Source organism: Amborella trichopoda, chromosome 2, assembly GCF_054954075.1.
Source record: "Amborella trichopoda isolate Santa Cruz 75 chromosome 2, AtrichopodaSantaCruz75HAP2 v2.0, whole genome shotgun sequence".
NCBI classification, from domain to species: Eukaryota; Viridiplantae; Streptophyta; class Magnoliopsida; order Amborellales; family Amborellaceae; genus Amborella; species Amborella trichopoda.
In genome coordinates, this window is record NC_142337.1 from 1,672,391 (window position 1) to 1,690,217 (window position 17,827).

Here is a 17,827-nt window from a genome sequence, read left to right on the forward strand (position 1 = left end):
TGTCATTAAAATGTCAACATAGAGATAGTCGATGTCATATAAATCCCATCCCCCCCCCCCCCCCCCTTCTCTATATGACGTAAAGATCTATGATGTCTAAAAAGCCAATTTTGAAGTTGGCATTTCTGATGCTCATTTCTGTATCCTATGCTGACATGTGTCTGTCTTTGTAAAATAGCATGCAAAAGATACTCACATATTAGATATATTAAAATCAAAATATTAGTCAAAACAATATTGGAATTAGGTAGTTTAGAGTTTAGAACTTGCCTCATATTAAAGTGTTGTACCTAGATCCTTATATCAAAGGTTAGTCACCCATACCTAAATCCTTATATCAAAGGTTAGTCACCCATAGATATTAGATGTGAAATCGAACTACTAAGGATGTGCCATTGATTGCGCTCACAGTTTGTTCGAACTTTATGCAAAGAAATGACACACCCCCAACTGCCCAATTTCACATATGACGCTTAAGGGTGATTGTGCCCTTTTTGTACCAAAAGTAAATGGAGCTATAATATACAATCCCTTTTAAAAATTATCTCAAGGGAGTTCTACATGTTTCCTCTTCAATTTGGGTGCAAAATTTCAATTCCTTGGCTCCTATCAAAGCATTATTCATCCATTAAGTATACCACCACATGATGGGCAATTCTCAATATGTGTGCATGAATATCGGATTTAATTCATCAGGAAAAAAAAAAGAACATCAGATTTTTCAGAGGTACACGAGCAAACAATAATATGTTCATATACATCTATTGCCATGAATACAGACTGTTATAGAAAGCACTATACACCCTTTAGCTTGTATGGTTAACAAGACCATATGCTGAGATAAAATTCTTATATGATATCTTCACTAAATCTCGAAGTACCAGTCAGCTGAATTCCAGCCTCTCTCTATGATATGCATCACCTGAAGATTCAAGAAATTTCATAAGAAAAAAGGACATTTATCTGTATATTGGGCAAAAATGACCCAATCCCTCAAATATTGCATGGTCCCAACATTTATCGAGTGGGATCATAGCACCATCAAACAGTTACTTCAGATGAAGCCAATTTAGAAAACAAATAATGTTAAAGTATGACCAGATTGAATACTCCAAACAGTAATGGAGCTTATAAAGATTTAGGACACAAATTCAGACAGTTATATACATACTTTTACTAGTTTTTCTACCTAGATTTCTAAACAATTTGAAACAATGTCATCGAAATACAAATGGCAGGCTTGACCAATATGAAAAATGATTTCCAATAAAGACATAAGGAATTTTTAACTCAAATATTCTTGCCAAATATAAATTGTCAAACTCTCTCTCTCTCTGCACACGTGTGCGCACTTGCAATGAAGAAACAGTTGAATAGTTCATCAAGTTTTTTTTTTTTTGGGTAAGTGAGTTCATCAAGTTGATGCTGTCTTGCACCAAAGCAGTTACATCTCGTGATATGCATATTTAGTGAAAGCAATCTCTTTCAAGCCCATATAACATACTACATCAGAGCACGCTATACACTTACTCCCTCAGGCACAAGACCTACTTAGAAGAGTTTTCTTGATCTGCAATTTTGAGATCCACTTTACAATCACGAGATGAGTATTTTTTTCTTTTAAAATAAAAGGATTTTGAGTTTCTAAACACTTAAATCTGAATGTCTAAAAAAAAAACGGTCACTCTTCAATCCTAGTAAATTACTTCTTTTTTTTCGGGTAGATAAAAGAGTGCATATAACTTTTACACATTAATCGCTAGGTTGATGAGGTTAAATCCCCAAGACTTGCAGTCCTAAAAATGCAACTAGCCAGGGTTTTACCAAAGGTAGTAAATGTACATTATGCTCCCGCTGTAGCATTTAATCTATCAGCATAATAGCATGCACATCTCATGAATGAAAATCAGTGGACAACTCATGCTGTGCACGTGATATGAGAACATTTAAATGGTTCATGAAATATCACATCACATCTTGTGCCAAAGCACTTACATTTTGTAATGTGTGCAATTAGTACTAACGTTTAAAGCTTTCCTTCATCAAGAAAGTACAGGTAGAACAACATGCACATATCATGAAAGAAAAGAAGTGAACATAGTCTTGCATACTTCTTTACAGATCTAAGGGTACCCTGAGGCCATCATGAGCAAGCTGAACCCAAATACCCTCTCTGCACATGAGAAAAACATAAAAATTCAACTTCAGCTACCCCGATATGCAATTTCCAATATTTAGAAAGACTGCGATGCTCTAGCAATTAGTTCAAATCTCATTAAAGCTCATCAAATTTGCTTTTACAATTTTATGAACACAAATGGTGTATTCTGTCAACGGAAGCCAAATTTAGTTGAAATCTTGAATCTATCGTTTTTCTATTTTGTTCTAATATAAGAATATCATTTTTTAGTTCATGTGGGAGGCTAAAAAAAAGCAAGGGATAGGCACAAAAAAATATGGTTGGAAGTAATGAGAAACGATATGGGGACTTATGGCCTCGTTGAGGTATGGCCCTTGATAGAGTAGAATGACGGGACTAGGATTCGTGTAGTCAACCTCAAATAGTTGGAAAAATGTTCTAACAATGATGATGATGATAAGAGTATCATTTTTATCAATGATATTGTACCAATTCCCAAAATCCAAAATACCTCTTCTTTTGAGTCATTCCCAACACAAACTTTTAAAAGGCGGAGAGCATACCACACCAATATGGTGTATAGTACTCCAAAGGGGCATCCATCATCCATTCCTGATGGAGATTGGCTGTAGTTGGGTCCATTAGATCATTGACCCAGTCATAGTAAATCTCCACTGAAGACTATTGAGAACTGACAGTAGATGCCCCATTAGAGTACAGAATATCATTACATGATCAGTTAATTGTATATTTTTCCATTGCAGAACTTGCTTTTACCTTTGGGACCACTCTGCAAGATATTTATTGTCCTGCTCGTGATCAAACTCGTGGGTCATCCCAACAAATAAGGCTCGTTTAGGACATATCCTTTTCACTGCATCAAGAGTCTTAAGAAAAGAGAAAGTCATTGACAAAAGTATCTTATCAAATCAAACTCAAACACCCAGGAATATCAGTGGAGTTAATAATCAGATGGACCGCCCCAATTATCGAATACAGAAACAGAAACACTTACCCCAGGCAAGCACAAGTGAGTATTATGTGTTCCTTTCTGCAAATATTTCAAGAAAAGAATAAGAAAGCATATAAGAGTCTCCCCCTCCCTCCCTCCCGCACTCACACAGCCACAAAGCCACGTCAGCATCTATATATATTTTTTAAATTGCAATTAATTTTAAAGAAAAATAAAAGCAACGTCTAGAAAATGGGGAAATAACCAATTATAGCATCGATCGCATACAGTTCACTGTAATATATAAGAAATTTGCCAAAAAACATAATTTTTTGTCCTCTAGCAAAAGAAAGTCTAGGAAACTGGAACATAATTCATAACATACTTGCAAGAATTCTTAATTGTGAAGTTAATGATATACGTTTATCGAAAATGATAGACCTGATTGCATACTATTAGAACAGGCATCTATTAAAAGCAATCTTACACAAGTACATACCAGAGGGCTCCAAACATGTTCAGTTCTCAACTTGGATAGAACAATTTTACAGAATACAAGAGTAGATTCTGGACAAATTACACACTATAACAGTGTGTGTGGACCATCAAAGGGACATCCACTGTGCACTTCCAATGATGAACAGTGCAGAAACAACTGTACTGATCTGCACCTGGTGAATGTCCATTACTGGACAAAGTACTTTAATTTCCATAATTCCTTATCAGGAATGGACAGTGGATGTCTTTCTGGTGTACAATATAAATTAAACCATCACGTATGATATGCTTTCCCAAAAAATATGAAGTAAAATAAATTAGTTACTTGAATAGGGCCAGAACTTATACACTTCCCATTTTTGGTTAGTAGCACAGAGCTATATGCTCCGATAAGAAAAAGACGACTGAAGCAAATAAAGAACCAGGATACAATCAAACTAAGAACATGTGCCCCCAAAATTGAAGCTGACACAAAATATTCCACCCTACCTTTACAATAAAGGAAATTCAGCTTTACTAATTTTAGAATGATGAAACTGTTATTCCACACCATGAGAGTCCACATAAGTACATAACCGAAGCTTGAATATGATGAAAATTACTTATGTAGTTATCTGTAACTAACATTCAGCTTAAGTATCTCGTTCAATATTCTTGTAATAGAAAGTAGTAATGGAGAGTAAAAGCTGAAACCTGACCTGAAAATGCCGTAAAATATTCCACTATGGAAAGTTCAGCAAGTGTTTGATGTGTTATTAAAATACACAGTTCGGACATCCCTTACCCATTCTTATGAAATGACGAGAACAATTCATATGCATGGCCATGGAGATGGTGCACAGAAATTAAAAGGTCAAAGTGAAAATGGTGTAAAACCTAGTGAACAAACCTTGTACAGAGTATCCAGAATAAGAAGATCCACTTGTCGAGCTCCAGCCTTTGAAATAACTGCAAAATAAAATTCTTAAAGACAATTGAAGAACAGGAAGCAGTGGAACAATAACATAAATCTGTGTGCATTTTTTCTAGAATTCCTGTAATGATTAACTACCTAACAACCAACTTATAAAAAGCAGTACATATGTTTAGACCAAAGAAGATCCACTTGTCTCAGGCCTCAGACTCTCTACTCACCCAAGGTGAGGGACTCGCCTGAGTAGTGTGCAGTTAAAAAACAAACGAAAAAAAATTTAAAGAAAAAAAGGAAGAGAGGGCTTTGGCCACATGCCCAAGAGAGAGAGGGTTTTGGGCACCTGGCCAAAGGAAGAGATCTCAGGCCACACATCTCTCTCCGTCTCTCTCCCAGCCGGTGTGCTGTTTTCAGGCGGAGGGACAAAAGAAGTAGCAACAGTTGCAGGAAGTTGGGTTCAATTGTTCTGAGGACTACAGTGAGATAGAGAGAGGGGGGAGGAGAGAGAGTACTGGCTGAGGTAGGGAGAGAGAGTGTATACCTAGCTGCAAGAGAGGGAGTGATGGAAGAAGGATGGTGCCACCCATTTTAGAGGGAGAGAGAGACCAAGGACTGTACACCTCCCATTTTCGAGGGAGGTGAACATGGAACTCAGGTATTATAGCCGAGGCTGAGTCTCAGCCGAGTCCAAGTGAGTCAGCAGAGTCTTAAAACACTAGTTGGACATAATGTGGTTCATATATTCTCATTTTTTAATGCAATTTCTTTAATCCATATCTATTTTGAATTGGAAGGTAACATGTAATGGAGATATACTGTTGATTACTAATCGAAAATATATAATCATCATCCCGGTCTATAGATTAATAAGATCAATAAAAATGACATGTAGTTGCATGATCCAAACTTCCAAATCCATTCATCTATCATGGAGGTGATGTGAAAATTTTGAGTTTCTTCATCAAGGCATTCTGAAAATTTATCAAAGAGAAAAAACAGCAGCTATTGTCCAGTGTTGTAACTTGAAATACAGGTGGGCGAGGGAGTTCAAGGGTTTGAACTTTGATGTTTGTTATAAAGAAAACCAAGCTTATCAATCCGTAAGAAAAATAAAGACAATAACCTTTTCTTGATGACATGTCATATTAATCAAATTTTCTAAATGATGTAGATTATAGGGTAATTATCGCAAATATACCTATATTTTAGCTTAATTGGAAAAAAAACCCTCAACTTTCAAAAACCTCATATACACCATTTTTCTTCATTTTCGGGTTTTTTTGGATAAAAATGACCTTCACGGTAGTCGTATTACCGTAATTCATATTAAGTTTTACAGTAATTAAAATACCGTAATTACTTGAAGTAGTATTGCGGTAATTAAAATACCGTAATAACTTGAAGTAGTATTACGGTATTTTAAGTACCATAATAGATAACATTTTCTTTACGGCATCTTTCCACCGTAATTAGGTATCATGTATGGCTTCCTTCTCGACCAATGAGGGAGAGGAGAGAGAGATAAAACTTGGGAGAGAGAGGGGTTTTACGTGTGAGAGAGAGAGCTTTGAGAGAGAAAGAAGGAGAGAAAAGTGGCGTGGAGAGAAAGAGAGAAATTTTAGGGCAGACGGAGATGAAATAGAGATAAAGACGGGCGAGAGAGTTGAAAGGGATAGAGATGGTTTGTTGGGGGGATTGAGAGAGATAGAGGGGGAAAGTTGAGAGAAAGAGGGGTACTTGGGATTAAAAGTGCCGTATAAAATGAGTTAAACATTACGGTAGTTAAAGTACCGTATAAAATGGAAACATTACGGTAGAAAGAATGCCGTAAAGAAAATATTATCTATTACGGTACTTAAACTACCGTAATACTATTTCAAGTTATTACGGTATTTCAATTACCGTAATACTACTTCAAGTTATTAAGGTATTTTAATTACTGTAAAACTTAATATGAATTACAGTAAAACAACTACCATGAAGGTTATTTTCGTAAAAAAAAAACCCGAAAATGAAGAAAATAGTGTAGACGAGGTTTTTGAAAGTTGGGGTTTTTCTCTAATTAAGCTAAAATATAGGTAAATTTGCAATAATTACCCTAGATTATAATAGCGAATAGTAGAAAATAAGAATTCATGGGAAGAACCATTTCAACAACTACAACACTATGAAAAGCCCATTTATGGAAAATAAGTGTACGTATCAAAACTTGAAACACCTAAACCTAGTTACAATGATTAGAAACCTGAATTAGGAAGTAAGCTAGAAATACCATATTCGGTGCTTTCCGGAAATCGCGAAACATCAGAAATATAAGCAACTTTTGATCTTTTGCCAAAAAGGAAACCTAATGAAACATAATCTTCCCCGTGCATGACCTACATTTGAAACAAGAAATTAGAAACAACCAGTACTCAAGGATTATGCCAAAGAAGAATAAAATTATAAATTCATGATCTTGGAGGAGCGGAGTATTAGTGAAAGTAACTGGCAAAGGAATGAACTCAAGGCCTGATGTCATAAATGGTTTCTCACAGTGGCTCTCAATTATTCTCCAGTCAAGCTGAGCAACACGCCGCACTTCTTGACCCTGTTTCAGTTTTTTCTGAACCAAGTATGGAAATTTCATAGCAATGCTGGTCCAAAAAAAGGAAAACAGAACATTAGCTAAAGATCTTCTAAAAGCTGAGCAACAAAAACACAATATTATGATCGAAATGAAATCAAAACGCATTTCCAGAGAGCATAAAAACACATTCATAATAGTGATGATGATGATGGTAAAACAAAATATCACCTAGTTAAAAGTATTTTTTCCTAACCAATAAGCAGGTTACAAATTATTTATAAAAATGAAAAAAATATAGGTATCTTTTTCTCTGGTAGTAGTGAATATTAGCATGCATTTTTCTGCATGTGGCAAAGCCGCATCACACAGCCCACTTGAAACCACAGGGTGGATATTTGTGTATCATCTCACCTCAACAATGCTTAAAAGATAGAAGTGGTGGTGATTCCCCCCACACAAAAGGCGGCCTGAAGAAGACGGAGACAAGGGTTGTCAACCCCGACAGGAATTCGGTAGTCCTTACACCGGAGAACTGCTGGAATATGGAAATGGTGGAAAGACCCCCCCCCCGTCCGTACTATGGGGCCCAAACTTTTAAGGATCCTCATTTTGGATGGTAGAGGACCTCCTAAATAAAAATCACAGGTTTTGGGGTCCCAAACCTGCTATGGAGTGCATAATAAAGGGCCATGGCAGAAACAGAGAAGTTGGATGTGAATCAGCCCTGAATTAAGCCTCAGAATAGTCCATACCACCCCAAAGATACTCCAGACAGTTTCAGCCCAAAATGACGCCGGATGAAGCAGATATAAAAGAAACAAGCCATGGAGCATGGTACACAAGCTGTGGAGCACTAGAAAAATGGAAAATTTGCAAAGGAGCCACTGGAAATTGGCTTCTGATGGACCCGAGATCCTCACAGATGAATTCGGATGGCTAGAAAACCTTAAAGCCCGAATTTTGCATCATTCCAAGGTTGTTAAGCCACATTTACTAAATGGATGAGGGTGGAGCATAGTATTGAAAACTTGATTTTTGTGCTCCATAGGAAAGAGCAAAAACAGCAGCTTCTTGTGATTTTCAGTGGTCGATTTCTCCTAAACCCTGAGGAGGTTGGACTGGGCTCACGTATGTAATTCTATGCTTTGTGGGCTTTGGACAAGGTGCAAATTGAGGGGTATTGGTCGCGGGAAGGTGATGAAATTCTACGAAAGAAGTTTGGACATTTTTATGTTCATGCAAATTGCAGTCCATATGACCTCCACCCGATTTTTCATCAATTTCTCCTAATCGAGGGGGAGTTTTCCGGTCAAACTTGATGCATTACAATCGTAACTCAATAAGTTTCCAAAGGACTACGGAAAGTCGCGATCATGGCACAAATCAGCAGTCGTTTTGAAGGAGAAATGTAGCCAATTTTTTTATGGTGTTGACTTTTATGGTTTCCATGGCTTCAAAGAGCCAAAACTTGCCTGATTGATGGGTTTATTGGATGTTTCTTCATGCAAAATGACCGCGATGGCAATATTCTATCTCATGACACCAAAATAAAGAAATATGGGGGAATCTGGAGAGGAAAATCAAAAAGCGTGTATAGAAGGAGCATAAAGCTCAAAATTACAAATTTCATTCAAAACTCCACCAAATCTTGAAATGTTTTACCCAAATTTGATGTAAATCGATAGCCTCGCTGAGATCTACAATTTGGTCGTGATGATTTTGCCCGTTTTGGCCCCGGAAGATGAAAGGTGAAGGCCCTATACCATAGGTATGGGTTGAGGGAATCTTTTGAGGACTTGGGATGGAATTTTGTACATTGTGGGCCCAAATTTCGTCATTTTATGTTTGGATGGGACACAAAATTGATTATCCACCCACCTGTTTCCCCAAAAATTAACTGGCCACCCTACTTTGAAACCTTTATAATAAAAGGGTTAAACAGTTCATTTTCAAGGAGGAGAATCATTTATGTTCTCTGCAACCAGTTCTAGAGAGAAACCTAAAGTGAGAAACTCTAACCCTAAGTCTAACCCTTGGTTACTTCTTTACAACCAAACCCTAAGCCTAGTCAAGCAAAATACCTAAACTACCCCTCAACAAGCAAACAAAGTGCAAAACTATCCACTCCTCATCCCTTTAGAGCCAGGGTACCCCTCCCCAATCAAATCTTAAAACCTTGGGGGCTAGTAGGGGTTAGATTGCTCCCCTTTTGGGAGAAATTGTAGGGTATGTTCTGAACTACAAGTCCCATAAGGAGTATAGGTCTCTAGGAGCGTGTGGGTTTCCACAAGTAACCAAAAACCCATGAAGTCTAATAGGATTGGCTAAACCAACCCAGGGCGGCATGAACTCAATTTGTGAGATAATCGTTTTGTACATTGTACTCTTTACATCACATGACAGATTGATATTGCTTGCGTGTGAGAGTGCCAGCTAAATATTTCCTTATCCATTATAAATCTTCAGAGTCACAAAAAATCACAATTTGCACGCACCCCCAGGCACCATCGATGAAATGTTTGTATTGCAAGATTTAAAAACTCCAAAGAAACTCACACAGCCAGGGGGACCTTCCATTAGGAAAAAAGCTTAGAAGAGACTAAGAGGCATGGAAGCGGCGTCAAGGGCATAAAGACAGTTTCTTTCTTCTTTCTTTTTTGAAATATGTTAGCAATCAGCTTCTTTTAAGGTTTACATGCATAAAGAATTTGAAAATGTGATGAAAATGCTTTTGGACTGTCAACTTCAGGTGACTGATGAGCAAACAAGGTTTTAGTGCAAATTAAGGATCCCTGACGAGGGACTCTTGTAGGGTCCTAAGAATATGATCCATCATGTTTTCTTCAACCAGTCTTCTTCAATCCATTATATGGATGCTCCAGCAGCTTTCTGGGGACTAAAGGATAATGTGGGATAACTATACTTTGCAAGATGAAAACAAATTGCACATACTTTGCCAACAAACGCCATTGCAAACATTGTGTTTGAGAACTTCAGGGCAAGGATGCAAGGCGCGAGTATACGAGGAATCTGAATCTTGGAGATGGAAGGGAAAGAGGATGGAGAAGAAGAATAGAGAAAGAAGCAGTCCTGTAGATACAGTCACACTGATGGTGAAGAAAATCAAACTTCCCCTTTCTTGGTAGAATGATCGGGTTATGTTTCAGCCGACCCCAAATATAAATAGTATAAGGCTTGGATGATGATGATGATGAATAGGGTTCTGTTTCAGTGACCGTAAAAAGTTTGCAATTAAGTTGCTAGGGCCTAGGACCTCTATTGACATAATGATCTAGAAGGTAGAGACAAATAAGTCATAAGAGGATAAAGGAAAATAATAGCAAATAAGAAACCAAAAAGTTTGTAGAATAACATTATTTTTATTACATGAAAATCAAAAGAGATAAAAGGTGAACGGATCGTTCCTTGAAAAAAGAAGGCAAAAGTGCCTTTGTGGGCTGCCCCCTTAGATCCTTCAGCCTAAAAAGAAAATTAAGAATTGACAAGGGCTATAACATGCTTGCATCAAACTAGTCAATGCATATAAAAGAAGCAATCTAGTGACGTTTACAACAGTCCATGGTAGTGTTAATTTCAGTTAACATGGATGCTTAGATATTATGTGCTTGACGATAAGCACAAGGACATCTCAAGTTCTCAGCATAGTCATTTTGTTCATAGATGTGCAATTAAATGTTATATACTGTTTATTATTAGGAAAAAGTTTATATAAGGTTGCAACCTTAAACTGTAGAATTAAGGTGCAATTCAAAATCCATCGGAAATGGTTGTTTTGATGTTGGAAAATCCTCTAATTGATCATCTTGATATCGAGATGCATGGATATTGAAAAATTATATATATATTTCAAGTCCTAAAATAGGGCATCTCACAACACAATATCTGGGCCATCCATTTTCCAGATTTTCAAATGTTTATAGATCTACTTGATTTTAACCATTTTTTGAGTTTTTATAATTAGAGATGAAAATAGTTTCTCAGGCCATCCAAAAAAATTTTGCAACAAAATTACATCTTATAATAAAATTTGGAGGTGTGCCTTAATTTGATTGTTTAAGGTTGCAACCTTATGCAAACCACCCCCTTATTATTATTCAGTAGAATTGGTTAATGCATGCAGCTTTCCCAATCAACATTTGATGATACAACAAAGTATAACAAGACAAAACATGTTTAGAAGCCAAACTCATACAATATAATGCAGCTAGAAAGAGCAAGCTTTCAGAAAAGCAAAAGAGGTCTGCATGTCATGCATCAAGACCATCATAACACTAAATAAAGATGAAATAAAGTAATGCTCTTCTGGTTTTAGGCTAATGTACACAAACTAAAATCAGAGGGCAGAAAACAGAAAGAACAGCATACCGCATTGCTGTCAGGATTGTAAAATTACCTATCCATTGCAAACTGAGTGAGGAAAATTGGAGTTGGCTCAATATCATTTGTGGGGCTAAAAGGTTGCACTGCCCGAATATCATCTAAACCAAGTATTGCATCTGCATGTTCATGGGTCAAAATTATCTGCATTTGATACAAAAAGGGTCACTTTGTGGGGTAGAGCAACTTAACATCAACCAGAGCAAATAAGGGTCATTTTGTGGGATAGAGCAACTTAACATCAACCAGGGCAAATTTGATGCTAATTATCACATTGAACAAATCAACTGACTGATGGTATAGTTATACAAAATAAAGACTCCAAAAATAGAGTGTTTGTATAAATACAAAGTTAACCATTTCAAAAAAAAAGAGTCTGTATCGCTCAGAAGCATGTAGTGTATCATCACCAAAGACCCAAACATGTGCACGTAGTGGCAAGATATATTAATGGATCGAGTTCAACATTAAGAAACTACTGCATTGCTTACTATGAAAACACCATGACTGTAGCTTCCAGGCAAGTAGAAGGTTAGATGCCAAACACTTGCATGCTGTGGTCAACCCCCTTAGCACCCACATGAACCTGAAATCCTTTGTCTACCTAACTGTCCTTTCTCCCTCATATTCTACTGGTAAGCATGTGCATGACCCATTTTTGTTAAGGTGCAGCCAAAAAAGTTGGAAACACAATTGACTTTTCTTCTAAAACATAATAAGTATTCAGGCTAAAATAATTAGCACAGCATGGCGAGGAGATCTTATAGTGGAGAGTCAATCTGGTCTGTAGATAAGAAATTTTTAGTAGTCCATCTCAACTCAATAGATAAACCCTTCGATCAAAATTTAGTGGCACGAAAAAAAACCCTGGATCTTAAGCTTTCATGAATATTAATCATCATCATCATCGTCAAATCCTTTTCCCAACTAATTGGTTGGGGTACACGAATCCTGGTCTGTCATTCTGCTCTATTAAGGGTGATACCCTTAGTGAGGCCGGAAGTCCCCATGTATTTTCTCACTACTTCCAACCATGTCCTTTTGGGCCTACCCCTTGTCCTTTTTTAGCCTTCCACTTGAACTAACTCGTATCTCTTAATAGGTGTTGTACTAGGTCTGTGCCACACATGGCCAGCCCACCTAAGTCTACTCTCTCTCATCTTATCGCCTATTGGTGTAACACCTAAATTTTCCCTAATATATTCATTTTGAATTATATCCTTCATTGTCTTGCCTCTCATCCATCTCAACGTCCTCATCTTCGCTACACTCATTCTATGGGTATATTGGCTTTTTACCGCCCAGCATTCCGCCCCATAGAGCAAAGCTGGTGGTCTCACAGTTGTCATATAGAACTTGCCCTTCGGCTTCATTGGTATGCGTGATCACATAAAATTTTGGTTGCACATCTCCACTTCGCCCACCCAATTCTAATTCTATGTGCGACGTCTTCTCCAATTTCTCTATTTTCCTGGATTATCAACCCAAGATATCGAAAATGCACTCTTTTTGATATCTTCTAGCTGTCAATCTTAACTACTTCCTCATATCTACTATTATTATTAAACTTGCATTCCATATATTTTGTCATAGTCCGGCTAATTTTAAAACCTTTAGACTCTAGAGCATTCCTCCAAAGTTCTAACTTCGTGTTGAACGTCGTTTCGGGTCTTATCGATCAACACTATGTCATATGCAAACAACAAGCACCACAGTACCTCATCCTGTAGGTGCTTAGTTAAGTCGTCCATAACTAAGACAAAGAGGTATGGGCTCAATGTTGATCCCTAATATAAACCTATTGTCACTGAAAACTCACTTGTCTCTCCAATAATTGTTCATACACTAGTTAGCACCCCATCGTACATATCTCTCACCAAGTCGATGTAATGTTTGGATTTTGAAAACTCCTTTCTTTTCCAACACCTGCCAAATCAAATCTCAAGGTACTCTATCATAAGTTTTCTCTAGATCAAACAAGACCATATGGAGGTCTTTTCCCTTCGCCCTAAACTTCTCAATCAGTTGCCTAAGTAAGAAAATAGCCTCGGTTGTTGACCTTAGTGGAATAAAACGGAATTGACTTTCTGATGCACTCGTTTCATGCCTTAGTCATTGCTCAATCACTCTCTCCCAAAGCTTCATAGTGTGGCTCTTGTTTTCATGAATATTAATTATTGCATCAAAATTAGCTTTCAATAACTAAGATTTCCTCTTATAATATGCCTTCACAAACAACTAATTATGACCCAAAGAGTCACATTTTTAACATAACATGCATGAACAGACGGACTAGGCTACAACTGTCCAATGCAGACAACAGCAGACATGGCATCTCAAATTGAGATACCTGGGAACACCTCTTAGTAGAAAGGAAAACAAATGGAACAGAGGATCAATCTTAGGCATGACATACCCATATGGGGGGATAAGGCCATAAATTAGTACCATTAAAACCCGAAATTTATATAGGTCGTGTCCATTTTCATGATTTATGGCTCCTATGACGGCATAATGACAAAAGTCCCTAAGCATAGATATCCGGTATTCATGTACCATCTTCTAACTTCAAGAAATACTAACCAATTTCAAACATGAGCAATGATACCCATAATAAACATAAGCTACGAAGTTATCATCTTCTCATTAAAGTTTTCATAATAAAAATCAAATTCTAAAACAATAAGGCACATACTTTATATCAAGAATGTTCCTTTTTGTTTATTAAGTTGAATGTTTCATTTTTAGATAAAGCACTCTGTTTTTTATATATTTTTATTAGGTCTACTTTTTTCAATAGAAAACAACATCTCTCCCATACTTCAAAGTCCACAATGTCAAAGTAATAAAATAAGGCAAGGTAATAAAACCAACAATAGCAACATGTCAACAAATAAGATCATCCAAGGTAAGTTTCTACATTGGCCTGGGGAGCAAAGTATTGTCGTCTCTCCTATTCTTTTATTAGATCCAAGGAGTCAGTCCCTTTCCCCGCAACCCTTTTTTACTTTACGATCTATTCCAGTATTCTTCATCGGCGGTCACCTACCTACCTGGACGTAATGGTAGTGGTGCTACAATGGTGGCCTATTTCACCAAAAGAATTTCCACAAAACAGGGCGGGCAGGAGGGACTGGATGGTGGCATTAGGTGTAACACTGGCTGCATTTTACTTCCTTCAACTACCCTTATCAACCTTCCTTTATTGTTAGGGGTTTTCGAATGGTAAGAAAAAATAAAAAGGGAAGCTTTTCGTCAGCTCGGCTCGCTCTTGACAAATCCAATCGGAATTTAAGAAGTTCAAAATAGCTCATATCTGGAGTCAAAGGATTCGAACCTTTGCATGTCGGTACCATAAACGGATGCCTTACCACTGGGCTAAGCTCCATTTTTTTCAATAGAAAACATGTCAGTCATATTTCAAATTTTCTATGCCCATAATGCATGAAATTTGTCATACTTTATCCATTATTTTCTCTCAGCAGTCCTAGTAAGTGGTGAAATTATAGTAAGTGGTGAAATTATAAGCAGACAAAAAATGGATGCATTTTTTAAATTTAATGTGGTAGATGACAATTCACTTACAGAATCCACCCGAGGGATCTTGAATCGGGTAAACCAGCGTAGAACTTGTTCCCTGAAAGTCTTTCCAACATCAATTAAGATATAGCTGTGTTCTCCACTACCATGAGAATAATCAATAAGCAGAGATGTATTGCACCTGTTATTGCCATTAAAAGGAGAGAAAGTGACATATGAGACTAAAAGTTAATGACTATATGCTAATCAAGCCTGCTACGCACATCCACATAGAAATATCGAAAGAAAAATAGTCGCAAAACAATATCTATAATATAATGGACCCTAAAATTTAATTTTTGGCAAGTAAGAGGTATGTAACTAGAGATCATTGTTAAAAAAGGACACATCACTCTCTAATGAATGTTTTTTTTTTTTTTAATGCTGTTAACTTTTTAATGTGGTGACTAGGTGTGCGGATGCTACCACAACGACCCCAGGCCCTTGAGACTCTCACTCTAATGAATGTTTTCGACCTATATCCCAACTTTCGGAGTCAGCTTGAATTTCTTCAATATTATAACCCCTTGAAAATTCTAGAGCAAATTCCATACCAGAAAATGTCAGACCACAAGAGATGAAAATAACTACTAACACATTCTACTAATGAGAAAAACCAATCACAGCTAAACATAAGCTCTTTTATCAAGTATAATATAAAACGTAAAACATCATAAAACCATCTGGAAAAATAAAAATATATTTTTTCTTGAGGAAGGGAAAACAATAAAATACTATATGTCGAAAGATGTTAGCTTCTTATAAACTTGCAGACCTTGACTACCTAACAAAGTTAAGATAACATGCAGACACAGGGAAAATGTCAATAAAGGAGACAGGAGTCCTCTATGGAATTTGACGCGCCGTAGTGACTAAGAGATGAAAAGTTGCTTATCAACATAATAGAAGGTCAATAAAAAACCGGATAGTAGTATAAATTAAAAAAATAAACAAATAATGATAACTAATTAAAAAAAAGATTGTCTTTTCATAATAATAATGATAACTAATTAAAAAAAAGATTGTCTTTTATACTCCAGAACTGACGTCTACATTCAGGAAAGTATCTCTTTTTTCGACTTACCTCCACTCCTGGAGCTTTATTTTACTCATAGAAACCCTATTTTTGGATTCCGAAAAGTGATAGTATGGGCCTGAGAATTTTCAAAAGCAATAAGGACCACCATGCCTACTGAATATTTGCTGAGAATTTTCATTAATAGCCATAATTTCTTTAAGATGGTCAGTGGAATTCCAAAAGGACCAGAATGGATGTTTGAAATACCATGAATGAAGTGACTGTTAGAAACTTAGATGGTTCACAAGAGATAAATAGAAACGAAAGATGGTTCACATGAGATAGGCACTCAAAAATTGCCCATATATCTCAAGTTATCCTATCATACCATCTTGTGGTAACTAATCTAAAACAATTACAAGGAGTCTCTGAACACTTTCCACTTTCCATTGAAACCACAGAAATTCCAAACCATCTTCATTGCTGATTTCCAAAAAATTTCTTAAAATAATTACTCCGCTTTGAAGTTTCTTGTTTATTTAATTATTCTTGACTAGTAATCATGCTCGTTGCACCACATTAGAAACCAATTTCAAGCCAAGTTAAATGTCCCAATTGTCACAATTTAGAACCCCAAGCCAATTAAAAGATCCAATTGTCACAGTTTGGAACCCCAAACCAAGATCGAGCTCTGATTGTCAAATTTGACAAACCTTTCAAACAGTTGGCTAAAACCAACTCGTTCCTGGACATCATTCACGTGTTGTATAAAAGAAACAAACCCTCAAATACGGCCATACTGATTTTGAGTAGGTTAAAAATCCATAGTTATTTGAGTACAACTGCATCACACCACAGATCTGTAAACCAATTGCATGTTAAGGCCTTGAATACCAATAACCAGGATGCTCTACATTATTTCAGTAACATTTTGCAGCAAATCCACATTTCTTTCATCATGACAAATCTACATAATCTGAGAACAAAGCCAACCTATAATCTGGATTCAGCTCAGGTGGAGTCAAAACTGCTTTGTGGCACAACTCACAAGGGGGATAAGAAGGCTGTAACAAACACCTTGCATTTGGAACCGCGCTTGAACAACCAGTTCCCAAAAACAGCAAAGCAGATTGTGAGTCTTCACAAGAAACATCGCAAAGGCTCCCATTCTGGGTCTCAGAAATGCTTCCATTGTTTGTCGCTAATCCACCTTCCATCTTGTTTCACTATCCAACAAAAAAAATATTTGTAGAGGAGATGAGCAAATGTGCCCTAGAAACCTGTAGACGAGCTTCTTCTTGTTAACTGAACAGGGATTTTAGAAAACGCAAATATTTAAACGCAAAAGAACCACCAATATCTATCAGACAATCAGAGCAAGTGCACCATATAAATCTAGCAGATCATGTGTATCTATAAATTTTACAGAGAAAATGTGCCCTAAAAATCCATCTGAGTAAATCCATATAAATATATAAGAGAAACTGTGCCATGGAAATCAAATAGAGCAAATTATTACCTGTCTATCAGAGAGCAAAATGTGCCCTAGAGAGCTCAAAGAGAACAAAAATGTCCTAAAAAATCATCAGAACAAAATGTGCCCTAAAAAGTTCAAGAGAAAATGCTGCCCTAGACCCGTAAAATTTACAGTGAAAGTCAGCAAACTCAAGGACCAATTTATAGAGTTCGGAAAGAAAGGCGCGGGAGAGCGTGTGACACGTGTCATCATCGGACGCTTTTTGGCTTCACTTTATCTCAGGGCA

The 17,827-nt window shown here is 36.8% G+C and overlaps 1 protein-coding gene across 11 annotated transcripts; it reads right to left on the minus strand.

The window, feature by feature from the left end:
* Window positions 1-604: 604 nt before the first annotated feature.
* On the minus strand, window positions 605-17,827 carry LOC18427235 (Metallo-hydrolase/oxidoreductase superfamily protein). Of its 11 annotated transcripts, none has more exons than XR_016048822.1 (11): window positions 17,584-17,827; window positions 17,058-17,290; window positions 15,053-15,188; window positions 11,484-11,611; window positions 7,036-7,136; window positions 6,773-6,878; window positions 4,480-4,538; window positions 3,156-3,191; window positions 2,918-3,027; window positions 2,112-2,173; window positions 605-922 (listed from the first exon to the last, which is right to left on the minus strand). XR_016048822.1 is itself a non-coding variant. In XM_011622473.3 (11 exons), exons 2-10 carry the CDS (start codon window positions 17,279-17,281, stop codon window positions 2,116-2,118), a joined length of 1,005 nt encoding a protein of 334 aa, XP_011620775.1. In that variant the 5' UTR covers window positions 17,282-17,290; window positions 17,584-17,827; the 3' UTR covers window positions 605-922; window positions 2,112-2,115. The 11 variants fall into 11 exon arrangements, 9 of the variants coding, with proteins under 9 accessions (XP_011620775.1, XP_088713416.1, XP_020518649.1 ...); XR_016048821.1 differs by having other exon boundaries at window positions 17,058-17,344; window positions 17,584-17,729; XM_011622473.3 differs by having other exon boundaries at window positions 6,989-7,136.